Source organism: Lactuca serriola, chromosome 4 (genome assembly GCF_051521515.1).
Source record: "Lactuca serriola cultivar US96UC23 chromosome 4, Lser_US96UC23_V15, whole genome shotgun sequence".
Classification (NCBI taxonomy): Eukaryota; Viridiplantae; Streptophyta; class Magnoliopsida; order Asterales; family Asteraceae; genus Lactuca; species Lactuca serriola.
The window spans coordinates 210,858,665-210,880,694 of NC_136411.1; the positions used below are offsets into that span (position 1 = coordinate 210,858,665).

The 22,030-nt window shown below is 37.1% G+C and overlaps 2 protein-coding genes across 2 annotated transcripts; one reads left to right on the forward strand and one right to left on the reverse strand.

The window, feature by feature from the left end:
* The first annotated feature begins 8,628 nt into the window (after window positions 1–8,628).
* Window positions 8,629–9,876, forward strand: LOC145103227 (protein MIS12 homolog). The gene is made up of 5 exons (XM_079040786.1): window positions 8,629–8,884; window positions 8,953–9,010; window positions 9,211–9,330; window positions 9,445–9,546; window positions 9,646–9,876. Exons 1-5 carry the CDS (start codon window positions 8,763–8,765, stop codon window positions 9,787–9,789), a joined length of 546 nt encoding a protein of 181 aa, XP_078896912.1. The 5' UTR covers window positions 8,629–8,762; the 3' UTR covers window positions 9,790–9,876.
* On the reverse strand, window positions 9,844–11,134 carry LOC145103226 (protein STRICTOSIDINE SYNTHASE-LIKE 11-like). The gene is made up of 3 exons (XM_079040785.1): window positions 10,869–11,134; window positions 10,504–10,758; window positions 9,844–10,420 (listed from the first exon to the last, which is right to left on the reverse strand). The coding sequence occupies exons 1-3, from the start codon at window positions 11,111–11,113 to the stop codon at window positions 9,940–9,942; spliced, it is 981 nt and encodes a 326-aa protein (XP_078896911.1). The 5' UTR covers window positions 11,114–11,134; the 3' UTR covers window positions 9,844–9,939.
* Window positions 11,135–22,030: the final 10,896 nt, after the last annotated feature.

Consider the following 22,030-nt stretch of genomic DNA (forward strand, 5'->3'; position numbering starts at 1 on the left):
GAGAAGAAGACTTACTCAGATACAGGAATGGCGATATCATAGAAGGATAATGAAATAAACATGATGACTTGCCTGAGTTAGAAGATGATGCAGATAATTGGAGACCGTTTGTCTTCACACTACTAGAGTAAATTTTGGTGTAGTGTGTCTTGCAGAGTAGACCCTACCCGAGGAAGAATTTATATGAAGAATTTGGAAGTGAGATTCCTATCGACCTAGGAAAAGTATTGGATATGCTAGATCGAGCATATGTGTAAAAAGAATTCTAGAAGGTGAATTTAAGAAATCTAAGATATGTTTGATAGAAACATGAAATCCCTAGTTGAGTCTAAGAGAAATTGTTGTATGTACTTGTTTGAACACACTCAGGTGTGAAAAGTTGCTTTGTGAAAACTTTTGAATGGTGACTTAGGAACTACGAGACAATACTTGGGACGAGTATGAGTAAGGTGTGAATACTAGTAGAGGGCTATACTACTGGAAGCACATGACTCACACTTGGATCAGGGAAAGTCACAAGGTTACCAAGAAGCTAGATATTGATTCCGTTTTTGTTCGAGTATTTCATTACCTTCGTTTTGGTGATGACTAAGAAGATGATTTTCGTTCAGAACTTAGTGGTCATAAAGAATCGAGTCTGATTAATATAAATCTGCGAAGTAAGTTGATTGGTTCAGAGAACCATGTTTTGTGTAGCGACGAAACTTCAGTCGGAAGATTGAAGAAGGAGATGGTCGAGGTAGTCGATAAAAGTATAACAACCTTTATTAAGGGATTAAGCAACTATTAGCTAGAAATACTACTAGTTATGAAGATATTACATCATATTAGAACATGAAGGAAATTTTCTTCTATGATAGTGTTCGACTAATAGAAATAAGAGTGTGGTTCATTGTGTGTCTTTTGTGTTATGCAATCAAAGGTCATTAGAATATTACCATTCGAATTGTTATTATAATAAAAGTAAAGATCTTATACTGGGTTTAGTCTATAAACCAAATTTAAGAAGGAGCAGGAGTCTGCAATGAGAATTGTGTTTTAAGTCAAAGATTAGGATCGAAGGCCCAATAGAGAATGAAGAGCGGGTGCAGGTTTGAGCACCGCCATCAATTAATAAGTTTGAAAGTTTGACAATCTTTTGGAAAACCAAAAGTTAAAGATCGTACATTTTAGATTACCACAGAGGAGGTACGTTAGGACCCGAATGTTGTGACTGGTACTTTTCTCATTAATTCTAAATTTGCTCACATCTTATTTGATTCCGATGCCTCAGATTCTTTTGTGTCTTGAGAATTTGCGTATTATTTTCAAATTACTTGTTACTCATTCGTCCAATCATTTCATATAGATACTATAGAAAGTATATCATTACTTGCTGATAAAGTCTATATAGATTGTATCATAGGAATTGAAGGTTATAATCTTCTTGCTAACCTGATTCCTATCTTCTTCCCCAACTTTGATATTATCCTCGACATTGATTGGTTGTCAAAAAACCACGCATAACTCTTGTGCTACAAAGAGATGGTATGCATCCCTATCGAAGGGAAGATTCTATTTATGTCTAAAGTGAAAATAATAATTTTTTTCTTAAAAACTCGTAAATTTATATCGAAGGGATATTCTACTTATCCAACTTATACAGTTGATATCTCAAAAGAGGAGAAGAAAACTGTAAATGATGTTTTCCCCGATGATTTTCCTGGACTTCCCACGGATAGGCAAATAAAATTATGAACTAGCTTTATGTCTAGTGCTGCTCCAATTGCCAAAGACTGCTATACAGAATGACAACATTTGGGTAATAGTCGACCGATTGACTAAGAGTGCACATTTTCTTGCCATGCATGAAACAGATCCAATAGAGAAATACACACAAGTATACTTGGATGAAACTATTGCGAGACATGGTGTGCCGCTAAAGATTATTTCCGATCGTGACACTCGTTTCACTTCTCATTCTTGGGCAAGTATGCAATGTGAATTGGGATCTCGTGTTACTCTTAGCACAACTGATCATCCCCAGACAGATGGTCAGAAGAAGAGAAAAATCCAAACAGTAGAAAATATACTAAAGGTATATGAAGCACTATATGGGCGTAAATGTCATACTCCATTATGTTAGCTTGATGTAGGATAGAAAGTCCTTAGTGGCCCTGAAATGATTCAAGACACCACTGATAAGAATCAATTGTACGAGAAAGAATGAAAGCGGCCCAGGATCGACAGAGGTCCTATGTAGAAAAGAAGAGACGACCCGTAAAATTCCCGGGTGGGTGATTTTGTAATACTGAAGGTATCTCCATCGAAAGGTATTATGCAATTTGGGAAGAAAGAAGGATTGGTAAGCAAGTATATCGCTTGGAATTGTCAGAAGATTTGACGGGTATTCATGATGTGTTTCATATAAGTTATATGCGTAAAGGGTTAAGCATATATGATGAAACGCTCCTGTTATCCGAGGTGAAACTAGATAAATAAAATAAGAATGAGATGAGAGCGAAATATCCTCATTTGTCTAAATCGTTGTGATTTCGAGGACGAAATCCTGAAAAGGATGAGGTATTTGTAACATACATGTTCAATTATTGTGTTATGTAATTTTAAAAGTGAATAATATTATGAAACATTATATGAAATTTGAGTATTGAGTTCATACAGAGAGTTTTTACTAGAAATGAAGTAAACTATATTTAGAATCAGTCAGAAAATATTGGAAGTCTTATGAGATTCCGAATAAAAGTCAAATATTGAAATTTAACGAAAATATAAAATTTGAAATAAGTAAAATTTTATTATTGAAAGTTGTAAAGAATCTCATTAGAAACATTTAGTCAAAAACCTCATCGAAATCCGAGTTATAACGAAGAAGTTATGACCAATTGAAGATCCGCGACAAAACCGGCACGACGCCGAATGACGTAAAAATTGACTTTTTGATAAACTACTTTTTAGCCTTGGTTATCTAAATGAAAATCGTAGTATTTATTAAACCGAGAATTTTCATAAAAAGAACGTCAAAATCTGACTTCGTATGAGGAAGTTAAGATTTTTCAAAGTTTCGGAATAGCAGTAGACAACTAAAAACTCAAAATAAAGATCGAGTGATTTTAGCCGATGCAACCTAACCGAAAATCGAAGGTCTCGTCAATAGTAGTACAACAGTAAAAAGACAGACGAAAACGGATGTCAGATGAAGAAGTTATGATTTTTAACAGATTTTCCTGTCCCGGTCTGTTAAAAATAATAATATTAAAAATAAAGTCAAAATTAGCCAACGGAGTCTAAATAAAGGTTGTAGAGCATAATTTCATCTACGCGTGCATATAAATAACGTAAAAAACGGAGCCTGTATGCAAAAGTTATGGATTTTAGAAGTTAGGGACACAAAAATCGAGAAAAATGTGAAATCCGAGAAAAATCGCATGGTCAGACTTCGGCCACGTCACCCTCGCTCGCGAAGTGCCCCGTGTCCGATCTGATGAGTCAGCCGAGGCCAGCTGTTGACCCGTTTCGCATCCTCCTGCACCGAAGGCTCGGCCAACCAGAATCCGACGCATGCCTTTCACCTGTCTTGGCCTCGCATCCGACGCGTGTTGCATCCGAGCTCCGACGTCTGGCACCCTCGCATGCGAGCCACGTGCCCCCTTCGGTCCGAAGTTCCTCCTGTAAATAGAAAGGTGCGAACCCTCCCGGATATATTTTAGAAAATTGCCCATTTTTATCCCAAAATCAATATTTCTTTCATTTCAACTTCCCCCGAAGCCCTAGGATCATACCAAACACCCGAAAACATTCTGAAGTGCCCGAAGACCCTGAAAAATTTATCTTTTCGGTTTTGAAGCCCAACCCTCGCAAGGCCCGGTTTTCAACGAAGAAAGTTATTTATTATAACGAAGTGCTGCACAAATTACTATTTTAACCCCCGATTAATTCACGGTGAGTTCAATATATAAGAACAATTATATGTTATGTGTTATATGTGCTATGTGCTTTTCCGTTGTTATTATTTCCGCTATTTATGATAGCAAAGTTGTACCTTTGGCCATGTGATTAGTGAAAGAACTTAGATTCATGGTGATACTGGTATGTAGCCTATGGCCATGTAGAGGATGTCTCTTAAGAGAATGATGACTTCTATTCTATGGCATTGGCAGAAGGTTAGACAGGGCTGAAAGCCTGAAATCTACCAAAATGTTTAATCAGAAAGTGTATATCTTCTGTGTCATTTGGGCCGAAGCTTTATTGATGTATATCAAGTATGGAAATTGTTATGTCTCATTGATTGTATATCTTTGAATCAAATCATTGATTGATATGGAAAGCTTGTCACATGATTCACATATGCCTTTGCCGTTCCTTGTTCCTCTTTGCTTCTGCCATATTGAAGTATATATAACGTTATATTGTATCTATTATTGAACTCACTAAGCGTCACCGCTTACCCTCTCAATGTTTAACAATTGCAGGAGATAAGCATCCAATATAGTTATATATTGATAGAAGATTTTGAATAGTTTGAAACCACTGTATTTTGTACTCTCGTATGTATAAAACTATAGTATCCTGGGAAGCTATGTATATATAACATTTTGTAATAAGCGGGTTGTATCCAGTCTTATGTAACCAAATTATCAATGTAAAATATTATTTATGAATATGCAAGTAGCATGTTTTTGAATAATTTGGAGTAATAATTGTCTTTAGTATGAAAGTGTGGGTCTCTCATAAAATGTCACTAAATATTTGGTAGAATTAATTAACCAGTAAACAAATAAATTAGTTGAAAGCTAAAATAAAAATAAGAGTTAAATTAAAATATAATTAGAAGATGAGGGGATAAAATGTACAAATGGTTAAACTATATTAACCACTCAATATATATTGAGTGGTCAATTAAAATAAACCAAAATATCATTTGCTCCAATGAAAATAAGTGATCATTATTAATTAGTCAATAGTAATAAACTAGGGATGAGCAAAATGACCGAACCGGACCGGAACTGGCTTCGGCCAAAATCAAGAACCGAACCGGCCCGGCGGTTCTACCGGTTTCCGGTTCCTACCGGTTATTGTCGTGTCTTCAAATGTTGGAACCGAACTTCGAAAAATAGCATCATACGGTTCCGGTTTTTGCCGGTTTTTTCCGGCTCTACCAGTTATGGTTATATCGGTTCCGGTTCCAAAAATCCACAAAAATAACGTCCCGGTCCCGGCCCGACCGGTTCCGGTACCGGTTCCGGCCGGTTCCCCCGGTCCATATGTTCATCCCTATAACAAACTATAAAAAAACCTCCCATTGAAAATGCTCTAAGGCTGAAGGGTGTGGGCGCGGTCCCAGACTGCAGTTGGTGCCACGTCAACCAAGAACACCGCCCCCAGACCGCGGTCTGGTGCGGTCTTGGCCGCAGTGCGGCTAGGGAATGTCGTGGTTTTTGATTGGTCCGTGGGTTTTGACTACTTTTGACCGTTGAATGGTCTTTGTGGTTATTTTTTTTAACTTTACTACACACACACACACACACACACACATATATATATATATATATATATATATATATATATATTACCATTCTACACAACATTTTTATACAACCTTTTACCATATCTCTACTCATTTTCTCTATTTTTTTTAAAAATGTCATCTTTTAAACGACCCAGCAAAGAAAAAACACCAGTCAGAAATACTAACACCTCACTACCTCCGTATTACCACTACGGCGGTATGTTTCCGTATTTTCCACAACGACCAGCGCAACCACAACCACAAACACCACCACTACCACAACCCAACCCGGATTTTAATCCAAACACAAACACAACCAGAAACGATCGTTTCTGATTCTGAACCGGAATTCGTTACAGACACTCAGCCCACCCGAGCAGCAACTAAAAGAAAAGAGAAGGCGGAGGCTAGATGTTGGGAACCTTTGGAAGCGTTAGTGTTGGCACAATCTTGGATCGACATTTCAGAAGATGCGACGGTTGGAAAAGACCAAAAGCATGACCATTTTTAGATTCGCGTTTTACACAGGTTTCATAAAGGAATGAATCGTGGAGAATACCGTTCAAAACATCAAGTGTACTCCAAATGGGGGAAGATGAACAAGGAAGTCATGTTGTTTAATGACTTGTGGAACAACATGAAACGCCAATGTAAAAGTGGAGAAAGCGATGAAGTGATTTTTAAGAAAGCGTTGAAAGTGTATCAAAAAGAAAATCTGAAGGCTTTCAAGTTTCTTGAAGTTTGGAATTTTTTAAAAGATAACAGGAAATGACTGAGTAGCAAAACATAAGACGAGCATATTGACAGTGGGTCAAAATGCAGCAGAACATCTGAGTCCGACCACACTACATCAGATGCTCGTGTTCAATTTGATCTGAACGAAGATGAACTTGTTCCAGTTTCACCACCTTCCCGACCAATGGGAAGAGACAATTCAAAAAGCAAAGACAAAGGCAAAGTGTCAGATTCAAATGATTTGAAAGAAATGGGATCCGACATGAAGGGTATAAAAGACAGAATGGACAAGATTTTGAAAATTGTTTATGAAAGAGAGTTTCGGAAACAAAGGGAGAGCGACATGCGAATATTAGCGATGGACACGTCGAATATAACCGGGGCCGAGCTTGAAGTGGTTTTGGCGATGAAGGAGGAAGTGAAAAATTGTTACATCAATCGTGACTAATGTATAGTTTTTTTTTTCAAGTTTTTAATCGTTTTGTGTGTGTGTGTTTTAAGTTGTAGGTTTTATGTCTCTACTTTGTTTTTCTAAATTTTTAGGTTTTTTTTTTAAGTTAAGTAATCTATGTTATTTATATTTTTAATTAATGAAATATTATCTTTTTAAAATTATGTTTTTTTATTAAATAAAGACAAAACTGCAAAAATAGTCCCTGTGGTTTGCATTTTTTCAGGAAACAAGTCCAAACAGTGACTTTTTTTGATTCGTGGTCCTTTTGGAGTGGTTTGTATGTGAAAATGGTCCCTCCGAAAATTGAAATGACTATAATACCCTTGGGGTATTTATTTTTCATTTTTCTTTCATTATTCTTAAAATTTAATATTTATTTATTTATTTTAGCAATTAAAAAAATAAAAAGGGCCCACCTCTCTCTCTCTCTCTCTCTCTCTCTCTCTCTCTCTCTCTCTCCTCATTCTTCATTTACAACCAAGAATCCCTATCACCTTCATAGCCAAATCACTTCAAAATTCCCTAGATTACATTCATATCGGGTTGAAGATGGTGGCCCTGATCAAAATTCCTAAATCACATTCAAAAAATACCTAAATCACATTCATATAAAAAATCCCTAAATCACATTCATTGCTTCAGTAATCCCACCATCAAAAATGGTGGCCTCGATCAAAATTGTGTAAGTAATCACCAAAGGTTTACAGTTATCCTCCCAGTAGCTTATCCTCCAGTTGGCTGAATCGATTTGACGAAGGATCTGAAAACGGAGGATTTAAAACGTCTTTGAGCTCAAGAGAAAGAAGAAGTAGAAGAAAAGCACAGAAACAGAGTAATAAACCCTAGTTGTTTTCACTCCTTTAATTTCAATGTTAATTCCAAAAAGCTGCAATTGCTACTCCCATTGTTGTTCTGGAACGATTTTTTCGTGTTTATCTTGCTTCTATAAGACGAATTCTGACTGAAATTCGAAGCAAATATGTGCGATGTTGTTTAGAAAGATTACTAATTTCATGAACAGATTACGGAACAATTAGCTTGGAGAACGATATCCTCACCCTAAATGCAATTCGCACCTTCCTTCTGAGACAGAAGAAGCGCAGGAGCTGAAGGCGGTGACAAGCTCGAAGATGGTTGAAGCATCAAAGGTGATGGCAATATGGTTGCTCCGTTGCTCCTCTCGGCTGCTTTCCCCTTTTGTTGTCGGCTGTGGAGGTGGGTAGCACACGAAGTGAATGCAGGGTGTTTGGGCTATTTGATCGACGGGAAAGAAAATGAAGGAGGAAAGGAGTTACAGAGGTGAGGGTAGCCACCAGTTCCTCTTCCCTTGCTGGTGGTATCCAAGAACAAGAGAGAGAGAGAGAGAGAGAGAGAGAGAGAGAGAGAGAGAGAGAGAGAGAGAGAGAGAGGGGGGTGGGTCCTCTATTATTTTTTTAATTGTTAAAATAAATAAATAAATATTAAGTTTAAAAAAATGAAAGAAAAATGAAAAATAAATACCCCAAGGGTATTATAGTCATTTCAATTTTCGGAGGGACCATTTTCACATACAAACCACTCCAAAAGGACCACGAATCAAAAAAAGTCACTGTTTGGACTTGTTTCCTGAAAAAATGCAAACCACAGGGACCATTTTTGCAATTTTGTCTTAAATAAATAAGTTTTATTAAATTAAAATAGTTAACAAAATAACAAAAAATAAAAAAATAAAAGTGTGGCACCACCCCTTGGTGTGGCAAGAAACCACACTTGTGTGGTATAATTTGACATGACACTTATGTGACGGGGGAGAGAGTACGGTTTCGGTGTCACCACTCCCTCCGGCCTAAACACTTTTTGACTTTTTGTTGACTAAAAACAAAGTTAAAAATAAAAAAGTCAAAAAATCCCAAACACCATAACTCTACACGACTACATCGACTACATGCTACAAAATTCCAAATGGTCAAAAGAGAAAGATACAAAATTTTGATTATATCAGGCGGGAAATTTCGAAACCTCACTAGGAACTAGGAAGCGGGCTTTCTTCGAAAACCAGAGATAGAGAAAGAGGAAGAGAGATCGAAGATGGATGGCAGTGAGAGCGAGACAATATTTGATTCCTTGAACCTCAACCCGCAGCTTTTCATCAACGCCGCCCTAAACATCGTCGACGAATTGATCCAAAGCGCCTTCGATCATCTTCACCAGTCAGTTTCTATCCTCATTTCCCGATACTCACTATTCACTATGTAAATGATCTACGGTGTTGTTACAGGGAGGCGTCAACTCAACTCAAGGTTGATGGTTCAGACAGAGCTGAAGATTTAACTAAGGTCGACCACTTGTTTCTGTTCCTCAATTCCCTCCTATATTCGGTTTTATTTCAAAACGCCTCAACTGTTTGTTCCTGCCAATGAATTTGATTTCCTATCTGTGTTTCTGCTTTGTTCATTTGTACTTTGACTCTGTTGTGCCCTAGATCGCGGATCATTCGTCTAACAAGTTTTGTTTTTCCATTCTAAATGTCATTTAGGGTTTGGATTACATCCGAAACACAATTCAATCTTCCTTGGACAAGCGATTGACTATGTGGGAGAAGTACTGTTTTCTTCGCTTATTTGTGGTTCCAGAAGGATTTTCACTGCCCAAAGATGTACATCCCTTTATTTTTTCTTCTAACTTCTAATCTATCACTAACTTATGTGGTTTGATTTAACCCAAATTTGAACTTCTAAATCTCCAATGTTTGTGTATATACAATCTTCAGGACGAGGCATCTGTTGGTGATATAATGGATGTTGATGTTGTTGGACTTGGTATCCCTGATCTTGACTCCCAATTGGTTTCCTTGAGAACAAAACTTACTTTGGTAATAAAATTCTGATTCTACTCAATAAATTATTCTTGGTTTATATTGTTCCTTGTTATGTTTGATAAATAATAAGTTTTCTGTTTAATTTATATAAAGGCTGAACATGAGTCTGGTCAATTGAAGAGAGAGATTCAAGCATTGGAAAGACAATCTGCCATTAACAATCATCAAGCAACTGCAATAAGTGAATTAACAAAGCTATCTGACCATTTAAAAAAAAAAACCCTAAAATACCCCTAGTGGTTACTTAGGCAAAGAGCTAACTTGGATTGTAACTTTGATAGAACTATAAAATTTTATAAAAAAAGAAATCAACCTTTATATTAAGTTGCCCTTTTATTTCAATATCATTTCACCTTTTATTTCATAGTCCAACAAACACACACATGTCTAATTAGAGTAGACACCAATGAAATTAGTGAAGCGAGACCCCACATACACTTTTCCATTTTGTTCTTGAACCAAACTAATCGTCTTATTAGCAAACTCTTTATCAAACAGCACCGTTTGCACCACAACCCCATTTGAATTTATCCGTACCCCTTTCGGTGTAATAAGAGGCGCCGGTGGAATGAATCCAACTGAAACTGCCACCCAAAACTCTCCCGATCTTCCCGCACGCTTTATTTTATTCGGATTTTCAACATTTAGCAAAAATTCCGCCGTATTTGCTTTGGGCCCCACAAGCCAATATTTGGATATCCGACTGCCTGTAAGCTCTGGTACAAGAACAAATGTCCCATCGTTGCTGACAGCAGGCCCACCACCGCCGTTGAGACCACTCAACAAAACTGACACTTGTCTTGTAAATGGGTTGTAACGCAAAAACCTTCCTGTTGAATCAGGCTTAAATCCTGGTTGTGTAGTATCTCTGCACAATATATATGAAATATCTGTAAATTTGTAATATTGTGTGTTATAACATGTGTACTGTGTATTGGATGAAGTTGTTACCTGATAGTATAAGTCAAACTAACATCGCTGAAATAAACATTGCCCGTTAACAAGTCAACATCAATGCCACTAAGAAACTTGAACCCTCCGGCTAGTTGAGTTGCAAGCCCGCCATGGGGGCCCACAACTAGAAGTCCAAAATATGCATCGGCTATGTATAGAAAGCCAGTTACAGGGTGAAAGCTAAGGGCAAGTGGTCGTCCGCATATTGGTCCCATATCAGGATTTTTTGTACCATCACATAGCTCTTTTGTCCTAAAAACGTATTCCATGAAATAATAATAATAATAATAATAATAATAAGTATATTACCACCTTGGAGGGAATAAATATAATTAATTATACATAATAATTTGAAAAATAACCTTTTTGGTGATGTATATGCAAAATCCACAAAACCGATTTTAGGTCCTTTCCATTTCATAATCCTACCATCGGTCACTGTTGTGAAGGGCCCGTTGACTAGAAGTCCTCCAAATGCAGCTGATTCAGGACCAGTGACGCCTAAAGGTAATACTAACTTGTTAAATTTGGTAAACTGACCTGAAGCAAAGGTTCCAAAAATGTAAAGAAATGTAATAAAAATAGAAAGTATTTGTGGAGAAGCCATTTTTGGATATTTGAATGAAAGGCTATTGTAGAATGCTTCTATTTATAGGTAAGTTTACATATTGGGAGTGGATGTAATAACGGCCGCCATGCTAGGTTGTTAACCATATGTTCATTAAAACCGTTTCCGATCTCAGAAAATCACAACAAATTATATTATAAACAGAGTCGAATGCACGTTAAAAGGTCACCACTGAAGGAGATTTGCAACCCTATATTTTAATTAAGAAAATAAATTATAAACTACGCTTTTGATCTGCTGGTGGGACACCTCTCAAAAGATTTGGGTGACACCGCAAACATTAATTGCAGATGCAAGAACAGATAGTCAATTGAGATTTCCTAAAGTTATTAGATGAACTTGCTTTAATTAAAATAGTGCAACTAAAATGTTATCGACTCCGGGGATGTGGAATAAAAAGACAGTATCTATCCTTTCTTTTGTATATTTTTTATATATTGGCCGTAAGAAACATAAAATAGAATTTTCTAATTATAATTAAACTTAGTTTTTTCCTTTTATCTTTTTTCTTATTTCTTACGGAATGATTGAACGCGTCTTCGAGAAAGAGAAGGAAAGTTAGAGATACTTGCAGATCTTGAAAGAAAGAAGATGATAGACACACAATTAGACTTGATGAATGTTCTGTGAATATCGATGTTGTATGTATATTTCGGGAGGTGATTTGTAGATAACAAATTTTCTCTATGGACAACAATTTTTGTTTTAAAATGTTATATTGTATAACTCTATAAAGCATAAATCATTGTGTATCGGAAAAAAATGTTGTGTATGAATCACTTTTCCTTTGTTAGGTCTTAGAGAGGTTAACATTGTGGATTTCATTTTGCTTTCTTGGTGAGGATTTGTTGAAGTTCCCAGGAGTAAACCATATAGAAGATTTGAAAAATTGATTGAAAACCACAATAATTGGTGTGAGAGCGTAGATATGGTGGCATGTGAGTTAGGGTTTAGAAAGGAGAAGTTTTGCGCAACAAGAAAAATGTAAATTGTCAAAATATCATATTTATCCAAATTATTATTTTGTGACTTAACATAAATGTATGTGTCTTTATCTATTAAGACCTTATTTTATATGTTTGTTATTAAAATGATTTAAATGTATATGTTTGTTATTAGAAAGATAAATACCAAAGATGACAAATTAGTGGCGAACATTAGTGGAGCCTGGGGGTCCTCGGTCATTGCTCCGATGATGTCATTTTTGACACTATAATTAGACTATTTTTGAATGAAACTCAACACTAAAGACAAACCGAGACTAGTACTTAGACAAACACTTAGATCCACCAAAGGTTGACCAAAAGTCAAACATGTAACAAAGTCAACTCTCGGGTCAACAGGCATGCCACGCCCTCCACATGACGCCTATGCCCACTAAAGGACAAATTAGTCGGGAAAAGCTCCAACATCAGATGCATTCCAGCTTTTCACAAAACGCGTCGCGTCCAAACTGCATCATATGGGTTAATTTGACTTAATCCATTAAGTCAGTGCTTTACTCCTCAGGTCTGTTTCTTAATAGCTTTATCCATTAATATGGTCCAAAAAACCGATATCTAACTTTAAGTCTCAAAGAGTCAAAGAATGCATCTTTCTCGACTTAATTCATTAAGTCCAAGCCTTTAACTTTCAGATCTTAATCAACATGATTTCTAAATGGATAAAGTTTCCAACTGTATCCATAATAATGCCACGAACTTTCAAGATCTAAACCCCAAGCTAAGAAATGTCCAAAAACCCATTTTCTTCATGCATGGAGTAAAGATAGTTCTTGCATACACTCTTTACTAAACCAAATCACTAGATCTGAACTTTAATCATGAACCAAACCCCATGGAATTGTTTAAACTCCATGGAACAAGTCACAAAGGGACCAAGTCTCATTACAACGGAAAAACCCCAAATACTCATAGATCTATTGATGAAACACAATAAAGCTTGGAACTTTCTAACTTACAAAGTTCCAAATGGTGAATAAAGGTTGAATACATCAGATGTAAAGCTCTGTTGATTAATCTTTCTTGTTTAGTTCACTCTAGAGCACCAAAGATCACTAATAAAATGGAGTTTATGAGACAGGTTGAGCTCAAAACCCTTTAAACGCACCCGCTAAATACCCAAATCATGGTAATAAAAATTTCCTTTGAAAAACTATCAATTTCGTTCATTAATTGATTCAAAACCATCACTAGATATAATATCCAAAATGCCAGAGTACAATTATTGAAAATACGGAAGCACCTGAAAACATAAACATAAACATAAACCGTACGCATAAAGCTTAGTGAGTTCCTCAAAGTACCACATGTCAGTTACAAATATGGGCCCCGCCCTAGGGTATATTTCAACCCAATAAACAAATATAGGCCTCGCCATGGGGTATATTTCAACCCGAACATGTCATAGTGGGCCCCGCCCTGGAGTATGTTTGTAACATCCGGACTCCCAGGTATATTATTTACTTATTTATTTTTTAGGATTATTAAGCAACTCGACGAGTAGAGTCGTGTGCGGCCACGTGGGATTAGTGACCTACTCGACGAGTCCGAGAGTCGACTCGCCGAGTAGACGTTGGGAGGTGAAACCCGAAATCCCCCGGTTTGGGGCCTATATAAGGACATTTATAGCCTCATTTGTGGCTCACCAGCTGCTTAACCTTACTGTGTGAAACCCTAAACAATTGTAGTGAGCTAAGAGAGTCTCCAAGCTAATCTTGAAGGATTTTAGTGCATCTTTGAGGAGGAAGAGGAGTTTTTTCAACAAGGAACAAGGAGTAGTTGTTGGGGTTCAGGCCATTTCGTTTAGAGCTTAAAGAGGAAGGTAAAAAGCTTGAACCTTTCCTCTTCATTTGGTTAGATCTCACGAGTTTGAGAAATTAGGGTTTTCATCACATTTCATTTGGGACTTCGAGCATACTAAGTTATCTAGAGGTTTAAACCTCAGATCTGGACCTTGTGAGGTTCCTAGAGTCCAAAGGTCCCAACTTTATTAATCCATGTGAGGAGTATGGTGTTTAATACCTTGTGAGAGCATGTATTGGTGGATTAGAGCAAAACCACTATGCATGAGCATAAAGATCGAAGCTTTACGTGACAATCGAGCCTTGGGATGTTATGTAACATACAAAAATTTTAAGCCAAATTTAAACTTTTTCAACCATAAAACCAAATAGTGCTTTACAAAATGTTTTCGAAATAATATTCATCAGAGTGTCCCAATAACAAAATCATAAGGATGTGAAACAATAAACTGAAACTGTAAGCCCGAGGGCTTAGTGAGCTACCCCGAAAATACCAATACCACACCGATAATACCATATCAATAACAGATAATTAACAACATGCATATTGGGCCTTCGGCCTAACTGGACCGCTCTGCAGGGGCCTACAGTCTATATGGATCTATCCCGAGCCTTTGGTAAGACTAGACTCCATATGATTCACACCGGGTGTGCATTGATTACCGAGAGTTGAACAAGCTGACGGTCAAGAACCGTTATCCACTTTCGAGGATCGACGATCTGTTCGATCAGTTGCAGAGTGCGTCTTGGTTTTCCAAGATCGATTTGAGGTCTGGATATCATCAGATGAGATTCCGTGAGGAGGCTATCCTGAAGACGACCTTTAGGACTCGTTGTGGGCATTACGAGTTCGTGGTGATGCCTTATGGACTGACCAACGCACCGAAAGCGTTCATGGATCTCATGAACTGGGGTGTGCAGGCCTATGTTAGATCAATCGGTGATCATGTTCATCGACGATATCTTGGTGTTTTCATGATCTAGAGATCAGCATGAGGAGCATCCGAGAGAGATTCTTAGAGTTTTGAGATCGGAGAGGCCTTATGCCAAATTCTCCAAGTGTGATTTCTGGTTACGAGAGGTCCAGTTCCTGGGACACCTCGTTAATCAAAATGGGATATTGGTCGACCCGGCCAAGATTGAGACAGTTATGAGATGGGAGGTGTCGAGATCTCCCACCGAGATCAGGAGCTTTCTGGGATTGGTCGGCTACTATCATAAATTTATCAGAGATTTCTCCAAAATTGTCATCCCCCTCACCAGGTTGACCCGAAAGGGTGTTACTTTTACTTGGGGTCCCAAGCAGCAGACCTCATTTTAGACTCTTCGCCAGAGATTATGCGAAGCCCCAGTGTTAGCCCTTCCCGAGGGAGTGGAGGACTTTGTGGTTTACTGCGATGCATCTATATCCAGTATGGGTGCAGCGTTGATGTAGGGAGGACACATGATAGTATACGCATCGAGGTAGTTGAAGCCTCATGAGACGAGATATCCTACCCACGATCTAGATATGGGGGCGGTGGTGTTTGCCCTCAAGATCTGGCACCACTATTTGTACGGGGTTCGGTGTACCATAATATGGACCATAAGAGCCTAAAGTATCTCATGGATCAACCCAACCAAAATATGAGACAGAGAAGATGGTTGGATGTGGTAAAAGACTATGACTATGAGATCCTATATCATCCGGGCAAGACTATTTTGGTAGCCGACGCCATGAGCCGCAGAGTAGAGAGTGCTCCGATCCGAGATGTGTGTATGAGGATGACGATGATGACTCCAGCCTAAGATATCATTTGAGAGGCCCAGGTAGAGGCCATGAGACCAGAGAACCGCAAGAGGGAGCGGGTGATTGGACAGGTCCCCGAGTTTATGATGAATAGTCGAGGGCTTATGACTTTCCGAGGGCAGATTTGGGTGCCCTATACGGGCATAGCTCGACATAAACTGATGGAGGAGATGCATAGATCGAGATTCTCGATCCATCCCATGGCCACTAAGATTTATTTGGACCTGAAGAGAGACTATTGGTGGCCCTATATGAAGAGAGATGTTTCTTGGGTAGTTGAGAGGTGCTTGACATGCTGTTGGGTTAAGGCAGAGCACCAGTGTCCACATGGTCCATTACAGCCTTTGGAGATTCCCCCAGTGGAAGTGGGAACATATCTCTATGGAATTTATCACCAAGTTACTAAGGAGTGCACGTGGAGTTGACGTGATTTGGGTGATTATGAACCGACTGACAAAGAGTGCCCACTTCCTCGCTATTTGTGAGAGCTCTTCTACAGAGAGATTGTCCGAGATATATGTGAGAGAGGTGGTAGCACGACATGGGGTGCCGAACTCAATAGTGCTAGATTAAGACATGCATTTCATTTCTGGGTTTTGGAAGAAATTTCATGAGGAGTTAGGCACGCGCTTGCATTTCAGTACTGCGTACTACCCGCAGACGGACGGGTAGAGCGAATGGACGATTCAGACGCTCGAGGACATGTTGCGTGCATATGTCATGGACTTCGGAGGAAGTTGGGACACCTACTTACCACTGGTTGAGTTTTCTTACGACAACAACCATCATTTGTGACAACCCAAAAATTTCCATTCGGTAAAACCATCCACTAGAATTTAAGTCAAATCTGTTTCTGCTAACTTTCAAGCTTTTGGGATAAGTTTGAGGGTTTTAAAAGTTAGTGCTTCAGAAAATATCGGGAGAGAGGATACCCTAGGGTTTATTATGTAGCAATAAGTGCCCAAAACTTCAAGATTTTGGAATATTACGGTCCAAAAATGGTATTAGGACCGAAAACCCTCAAGACTATATAAGTAAAACTTAGCCATTTTGGATTCATTTCTTACATTTCCAACTAGAGAAAACCCGAATTCTCTCTCAAGGATCTTCACCCGATCACCCCGAATTGTAAGTACTTCAACCCTAGAGTGTATTAAAGTGTAATATATGCCTAGATAACATGAAAATCGGCCAAAAATCCCAAAGAAAAGGTGTTCACGGCCCAAGATCCTCTTGGACCGTGAACACTAAATATAGGGACAAAGTATGCCCAATGTCCCTCCAAACCTTGGAACTGAAAATAGAGACTACCCATGTCGTGTTTAGACCTCAAAAACATCAAGAATCAAGGGTTAGAAAAGAGTTCACGACCAAGGATGTTCTTGGGCCGTGAACTCCCTTTTATGGTGCAATGAAGCCCCAAATTTCTTCCTTAAGCCTAGATACTAGCCGAGCACTTTACCTTGATGTGTTTACGACTCAAAATAATCAAAATACCATCACCCATAGGTGATTACGGCCGAAAACACTTGTCAAAGTGGTTCATGGGCCGAAAACTCAAGTTAGGTGTGTTTTGATGCCACAAACACTTCCTAAGGCCTAGACTTGAAGTAAGGATGCTTCATTATGATTATTAGGACCCTAAACAACCCTCATAAACATAAATGTCCATGAGTTTACGGTTGTAAACTCATTAGGGCCGTGAACACCCCAAAAGTTCCAAAGAAAGTGGTCTTCCTCATCCTAGGGTAGAGCTAAGGTCCCTACATCATCCCTAGCCTTCAAAATTGCACCTACACATGAGTAGCCATGAGTTTACGGCCATAAACTCCATTGGGCCGTAAACCCATGGTAGTAAACTCATGTGAGTGCCTTTATACCTTCCTATGTTGAATCACATGTGATTCCAACACTTGGTCAAGGTGTTTCCTAGTCCCAGAAGGTGTTTCCTTTCATATGGTTGTTATAAACACTATATTGATGTCCATATGTGTCCTTGTATGTCAAGCATAACTTAGTAGAGCATTAGTAAACTATTATAGGTATAGTTTAGGAGAATGCTATTCATTACTTCTAGTACATTAAAGCACACAAGAAATCAAACAATTCCATAACAGAACAAACAAGTGAAGAGAATCAAACAATACCAGAACAGAACATAACAAACAAGTTAGGTTGCTATAGCATGAGAACACACAGACAGGATCTAATTATACCAATGAATCACTAATGCATTAGTGATAGTTATATTGGGTATACATGATCATATAACTTTAATGTGAATTACACGGCTTGCAAGAAATTGTTGGGGCCGCGTTTGGTTCCCTTAATCTCTTTACATTGGGAGCGTTTAGTAGGGGTTCTAACTTTCACATTATGACCGTAATAAAACGAATATGTTTTTAGGTTATTAGTACATCGGCAGGTCATTATAAACGACATCTGCGTACTTACTCTTCCCATTACTTTCATAAAGTGTCGGTACCACTTGAAAGTTGATCTAATTTCTAGTCAAGATAGTTATAAACTAGGAAGAATATACTTTTAGATTTGACAATGGAACAGTCGGGTCTAACACAGAACAGAAGATGCCTTGGTAGAAGGCTACGATTAAAGGTTAGGATCATAATGCTAGCTTTATGATTTCTTAATGTATACACTATAGGATTCATATATACTAATAGATTCCGACAGCTAATAAGATGTGTGCTCTTCGCCGCATTTCCTGTTCTCGTTGGATTGTGGACTTGGAACGAGTTCCCCCAACCTATTATCTACCCGAATCTATATATATTTATGCTTAGTATACATTAAGTCATCATAAGGGTACCAAGTATGGATCAGGTTATAGGAAACAGAGTCGAAGCACAGTTTTTCTAGTACTAAAAATACTTTTCAAAGTCAGTACTTTTGATATACAAAACTAGAGATTTCCCAGATAAAGGCTTAATCCATTTTATTAAGCCAGTACAATTTTAAAGACTTTAGGTGAGTAACTCTATAATACCTTAGTTTATACACCATGTTTATATATAAAGATAATACCCAATAGGTAGTTAAATGTGTGTCTTCCGCCTCACTTCCTGTTCCCCGTTGGGTTGTGGACTTAGGGCAGATCCACCCAATTAACTTTCTACCCGATATCAGATTATATATGGCAGTATAAACAAAGCTATTATAAAAGTAGTCACTGTGGTCAATATTTTACTATAAGAAAAATAGGTTTTCTTAATAGCACTTTTCATTAGATATAAAGGAACCATTACAAATAACTCCATGAGTAACAAGTGAATACACCAGGGTTATATATGACAACGATCTAACAACCAATAGGATGTGTGCAATCCACCTCACTTTCTGTTCCCCATTGGGTTGTGAGCTTAGGGCAGATGCGCACAATCGATTGTTTGTTTACTCTGAGTTATATATAATTGTACTCACTTAGTACTCATAGAAAGGCTTGTAGTGTCATTTTACTTAACTTTCATTCATGTAGGAAATATAGGATTTTCTAGAGGAACAGGCGAACCTTTCAAAACATAACTTACAACTTACATCACTGTTACATATACAATTTCCACAACATTTTACAGCTTACTCACATCACTAAAATCTTATGAACGCACGAGCTTAATTGCTGGTCAACTCTTTCAAATAACTTGTATTCCCAGGAGGCTATTAGACAGGGGCTCGTGCTGCGGATTTAGAAGATAAAGCATTTCAGCTTCAAGTCTTATTTTGTTATTTGTGTATGAATTCTATGTTTTGTGAACACACATTGTAAACACTTTCTTTCGAAATGAAATGGTTTTTTATTACTTGCTTACCATATACATATGTCACACCCCGCTAAAGCGGAAACACAAGATATGACAGCGATAACGGTTTCATTGCAAAAGATAAAGATACATCACCATAGCAGTATTTAAAAGTTTACAACCCATAGCTTAAAAAGAAACAAAGTACAATTTTTCCAAAATAACATTGTTCATAATATAACTTCATAATAGCTTCAACACGATGCAGCATGCTCTATGATGATGAATCTTTATATCAACTTACTAATTATTTCCTGAAAAAGCATGTAAAACGAGCGTCAACTATGAAAATAGTTGGTGAATTCACAAGTTTATAAAATTGAGCTTGAAATAAGGTTTTTCGTAAATACAAATACATTGCTTTAATGAGAAACAAAGTTGATTGCTATAATTGATAAACGAGTTCATTGCCATAATAAATAACAAGTTTATTGCTATAATGAGTAACAAGTTTCGTTGCTAAAATAAGTATTCAAGTTTCATTGCTAAAATAAGTATACAAGTGTCGTTGCTAACATGGGAATACAAGTTTCGTATGTGTATAAAGAATAGTATGTGCATCAAGTTTCCATTCATGAGTTCACAACCCAAGCCTAATGACCGAATCGTGCCCTACTGACTACTATGTGTATCGCAAACATAGTGTATAAAATGGTAAAATGCACTCAAGCGAATCGTGCGAGTGAGGATTTGTCTACCTCCTGATAGCGCTATCCATAATAACCATAGGCTCAAAAGAGTTAATGAGTTGTGTCTAAAGATTCCAGGGACTTAACCGCGATACAGTCCTCATGAATTAAAGTAACATACACATACATACGAAATATAGCAACCAAGTTTCATACAAGTCAAAATAAATACAACGAACATAAAAATAGTTTAGGACATGCTTTTTCCACCCCAAAACAATTAAAAACCGAAAATAGGGGAGTGCGTGAATACTCACAATATGCAAAATACAGCAACCAAGTTTATACGAGTCAACTAAATACAACGAACATAAATATAGTTTAAGACATGCTTTTCCACCCCAAAACATTTAAAAACTGAAAATAGAGGAGTGCGTGAATACTCACAATGTTTCATGTAGGTACAAGTGGTGCTTCGGAATGCACCAACGTCTTACTACCAGGATCTTACGACATCAAACACACACTAGTGAGTTTCCATGTCGAAATCTAATGCTAATATACTAAACTCTACATATAGCGAAATGCCAATTTATGTTTTAGTATTGGATTTTATATTAATTGGTTACACTTTTTCTGAAATGATGAAATTCTACAATTCGTGCGATTAATTACAACTTTGGAATATTAATTTTCCAGATTTAGTAATATAAATTAAAGGTATTTCTACACATTTAAGGTGTTTTATATTCCTAAAAATGTAAAATATTATCAAAAAGTTTCCAAAAATTGTCAAACCTTGTATTTTCATTGTAAATACAATAGAGGTTTTCCAGAAAATTTTCCTTGAATTTTTGCTATGGTTAACTATTTTTCAAATTTTTAAGTCTTTATAACAACATAAATTCACGAAAAATAGCATTCAAAGGATAAAAATTCTCAAACTTTTTATTTAACTGTTATTACACAGTAATAAGCTGGGAAAAATATAAAAATGGATTTCCAAGCTGTTTAATTATATTTTATGATTTTTGAGCATTTATTCCAATAAAAATTGAAATGAATAGAAAAAAGTTTCCAAAATTACCCAATTTAATTTTTACAGGTTTTTATAATGTTCCTAAGGTTGAGAAAAATATTGGTTAGGAACTTTGGGACCAATAACCCGAGATTATAATTTCATGCTCCAATTTAATGAAAAATATGAAATAAATATCAAACAGTGTCCAAATTGTCTGAAAATTTACATGGCTTTCTTATTCTGTGATTATATTCAAAATACAAATTTTCAGATTTTTATACCTTTTGAAAATGATTATTTGTAATTTAAAGCCATTAAATAACTATTTTTATAAATAATTAAGGAATTGGTTCTAGCCCTTGGTATTTTACAGATTATCACATGCATGTGAGGACTTTCAAAAGGAAAAATGTTCAAAATTTATTCAGAAGGGAAAATAGGGGTATTGAACCCAAACTAGTTAAGAAATGTTGCACATTATAGTGCATGAGATGTAAATGTGGCTGGAGTTCATGAACTTGAGTAGCACCTTCTGTGGTGTTTTAAGCCACGAAATTTCAGCCATCATTCACCGGATATGTTAAGTTTCTAAATTATTTTTCCCCAGATTTATGGTTGGGTTTAAGGCCACTGATCACGGAAGGCAAAAATGGTGATCACAGAAAAAGAGCTGTTCGCGCAACCATTTTAATTGCGAAAAATCCGATATTTAATATTTTACAGTGAGACCAGTTGGGTTTGAAAGTTAACTCGTGGAACAATCCAATACAAAAATAATATCAGGATTTGGTTAATTAATGACCGAGTTATGGCTGTTCAAAGCTGAACAAAGTAGT

Excerpts from the sequence above, each read along its gene's own strand:
- LOC145103227 (XM_079040786.1), top strand. The coding sequence starts at position 8,763 with ATGGATGGCAGTGAGAGCGAGACAATATTTGATTCCTTGAACCTCAAC. Across the intron at positions 9,011-9,210 it reads GAGCTGAAGATTTAACTAAG|GGTTTGGATTACATCCGAAA; the intron begins GTCGACCACTTG and ends AATGTCATTTAG. Across the intron at positions 9,547-9,645 it reads TGAGAACAAAACTTACTTTG|GCTGAACATGAGTCTGGTCA; the intron begins GTAATAAAATTC and ends ATTTATATAAAG.
- LOC145103226 (XM_079040785.1), bottom strand. The coding sequence starts at position 11,113 with ATGGCTTCTCCACAAATACTTTCTATTTTTATTACATTTCTTTACATT. Across the intron at positions 10,759-10,868 it reads GCATATACATCACCAAAAAG|GACAAAAGAGCTATGTGATG; the intron begins GTTATTTTTCAA and ends ATACGTTTTTAG. Across the intron at positions 10,421-10,503 it reads AGTTTGACTTATACTATCAG|AGATACTACACAACCAGGAT; the intron begins GTAACAACTTCA and ends TATATTGTGCAG.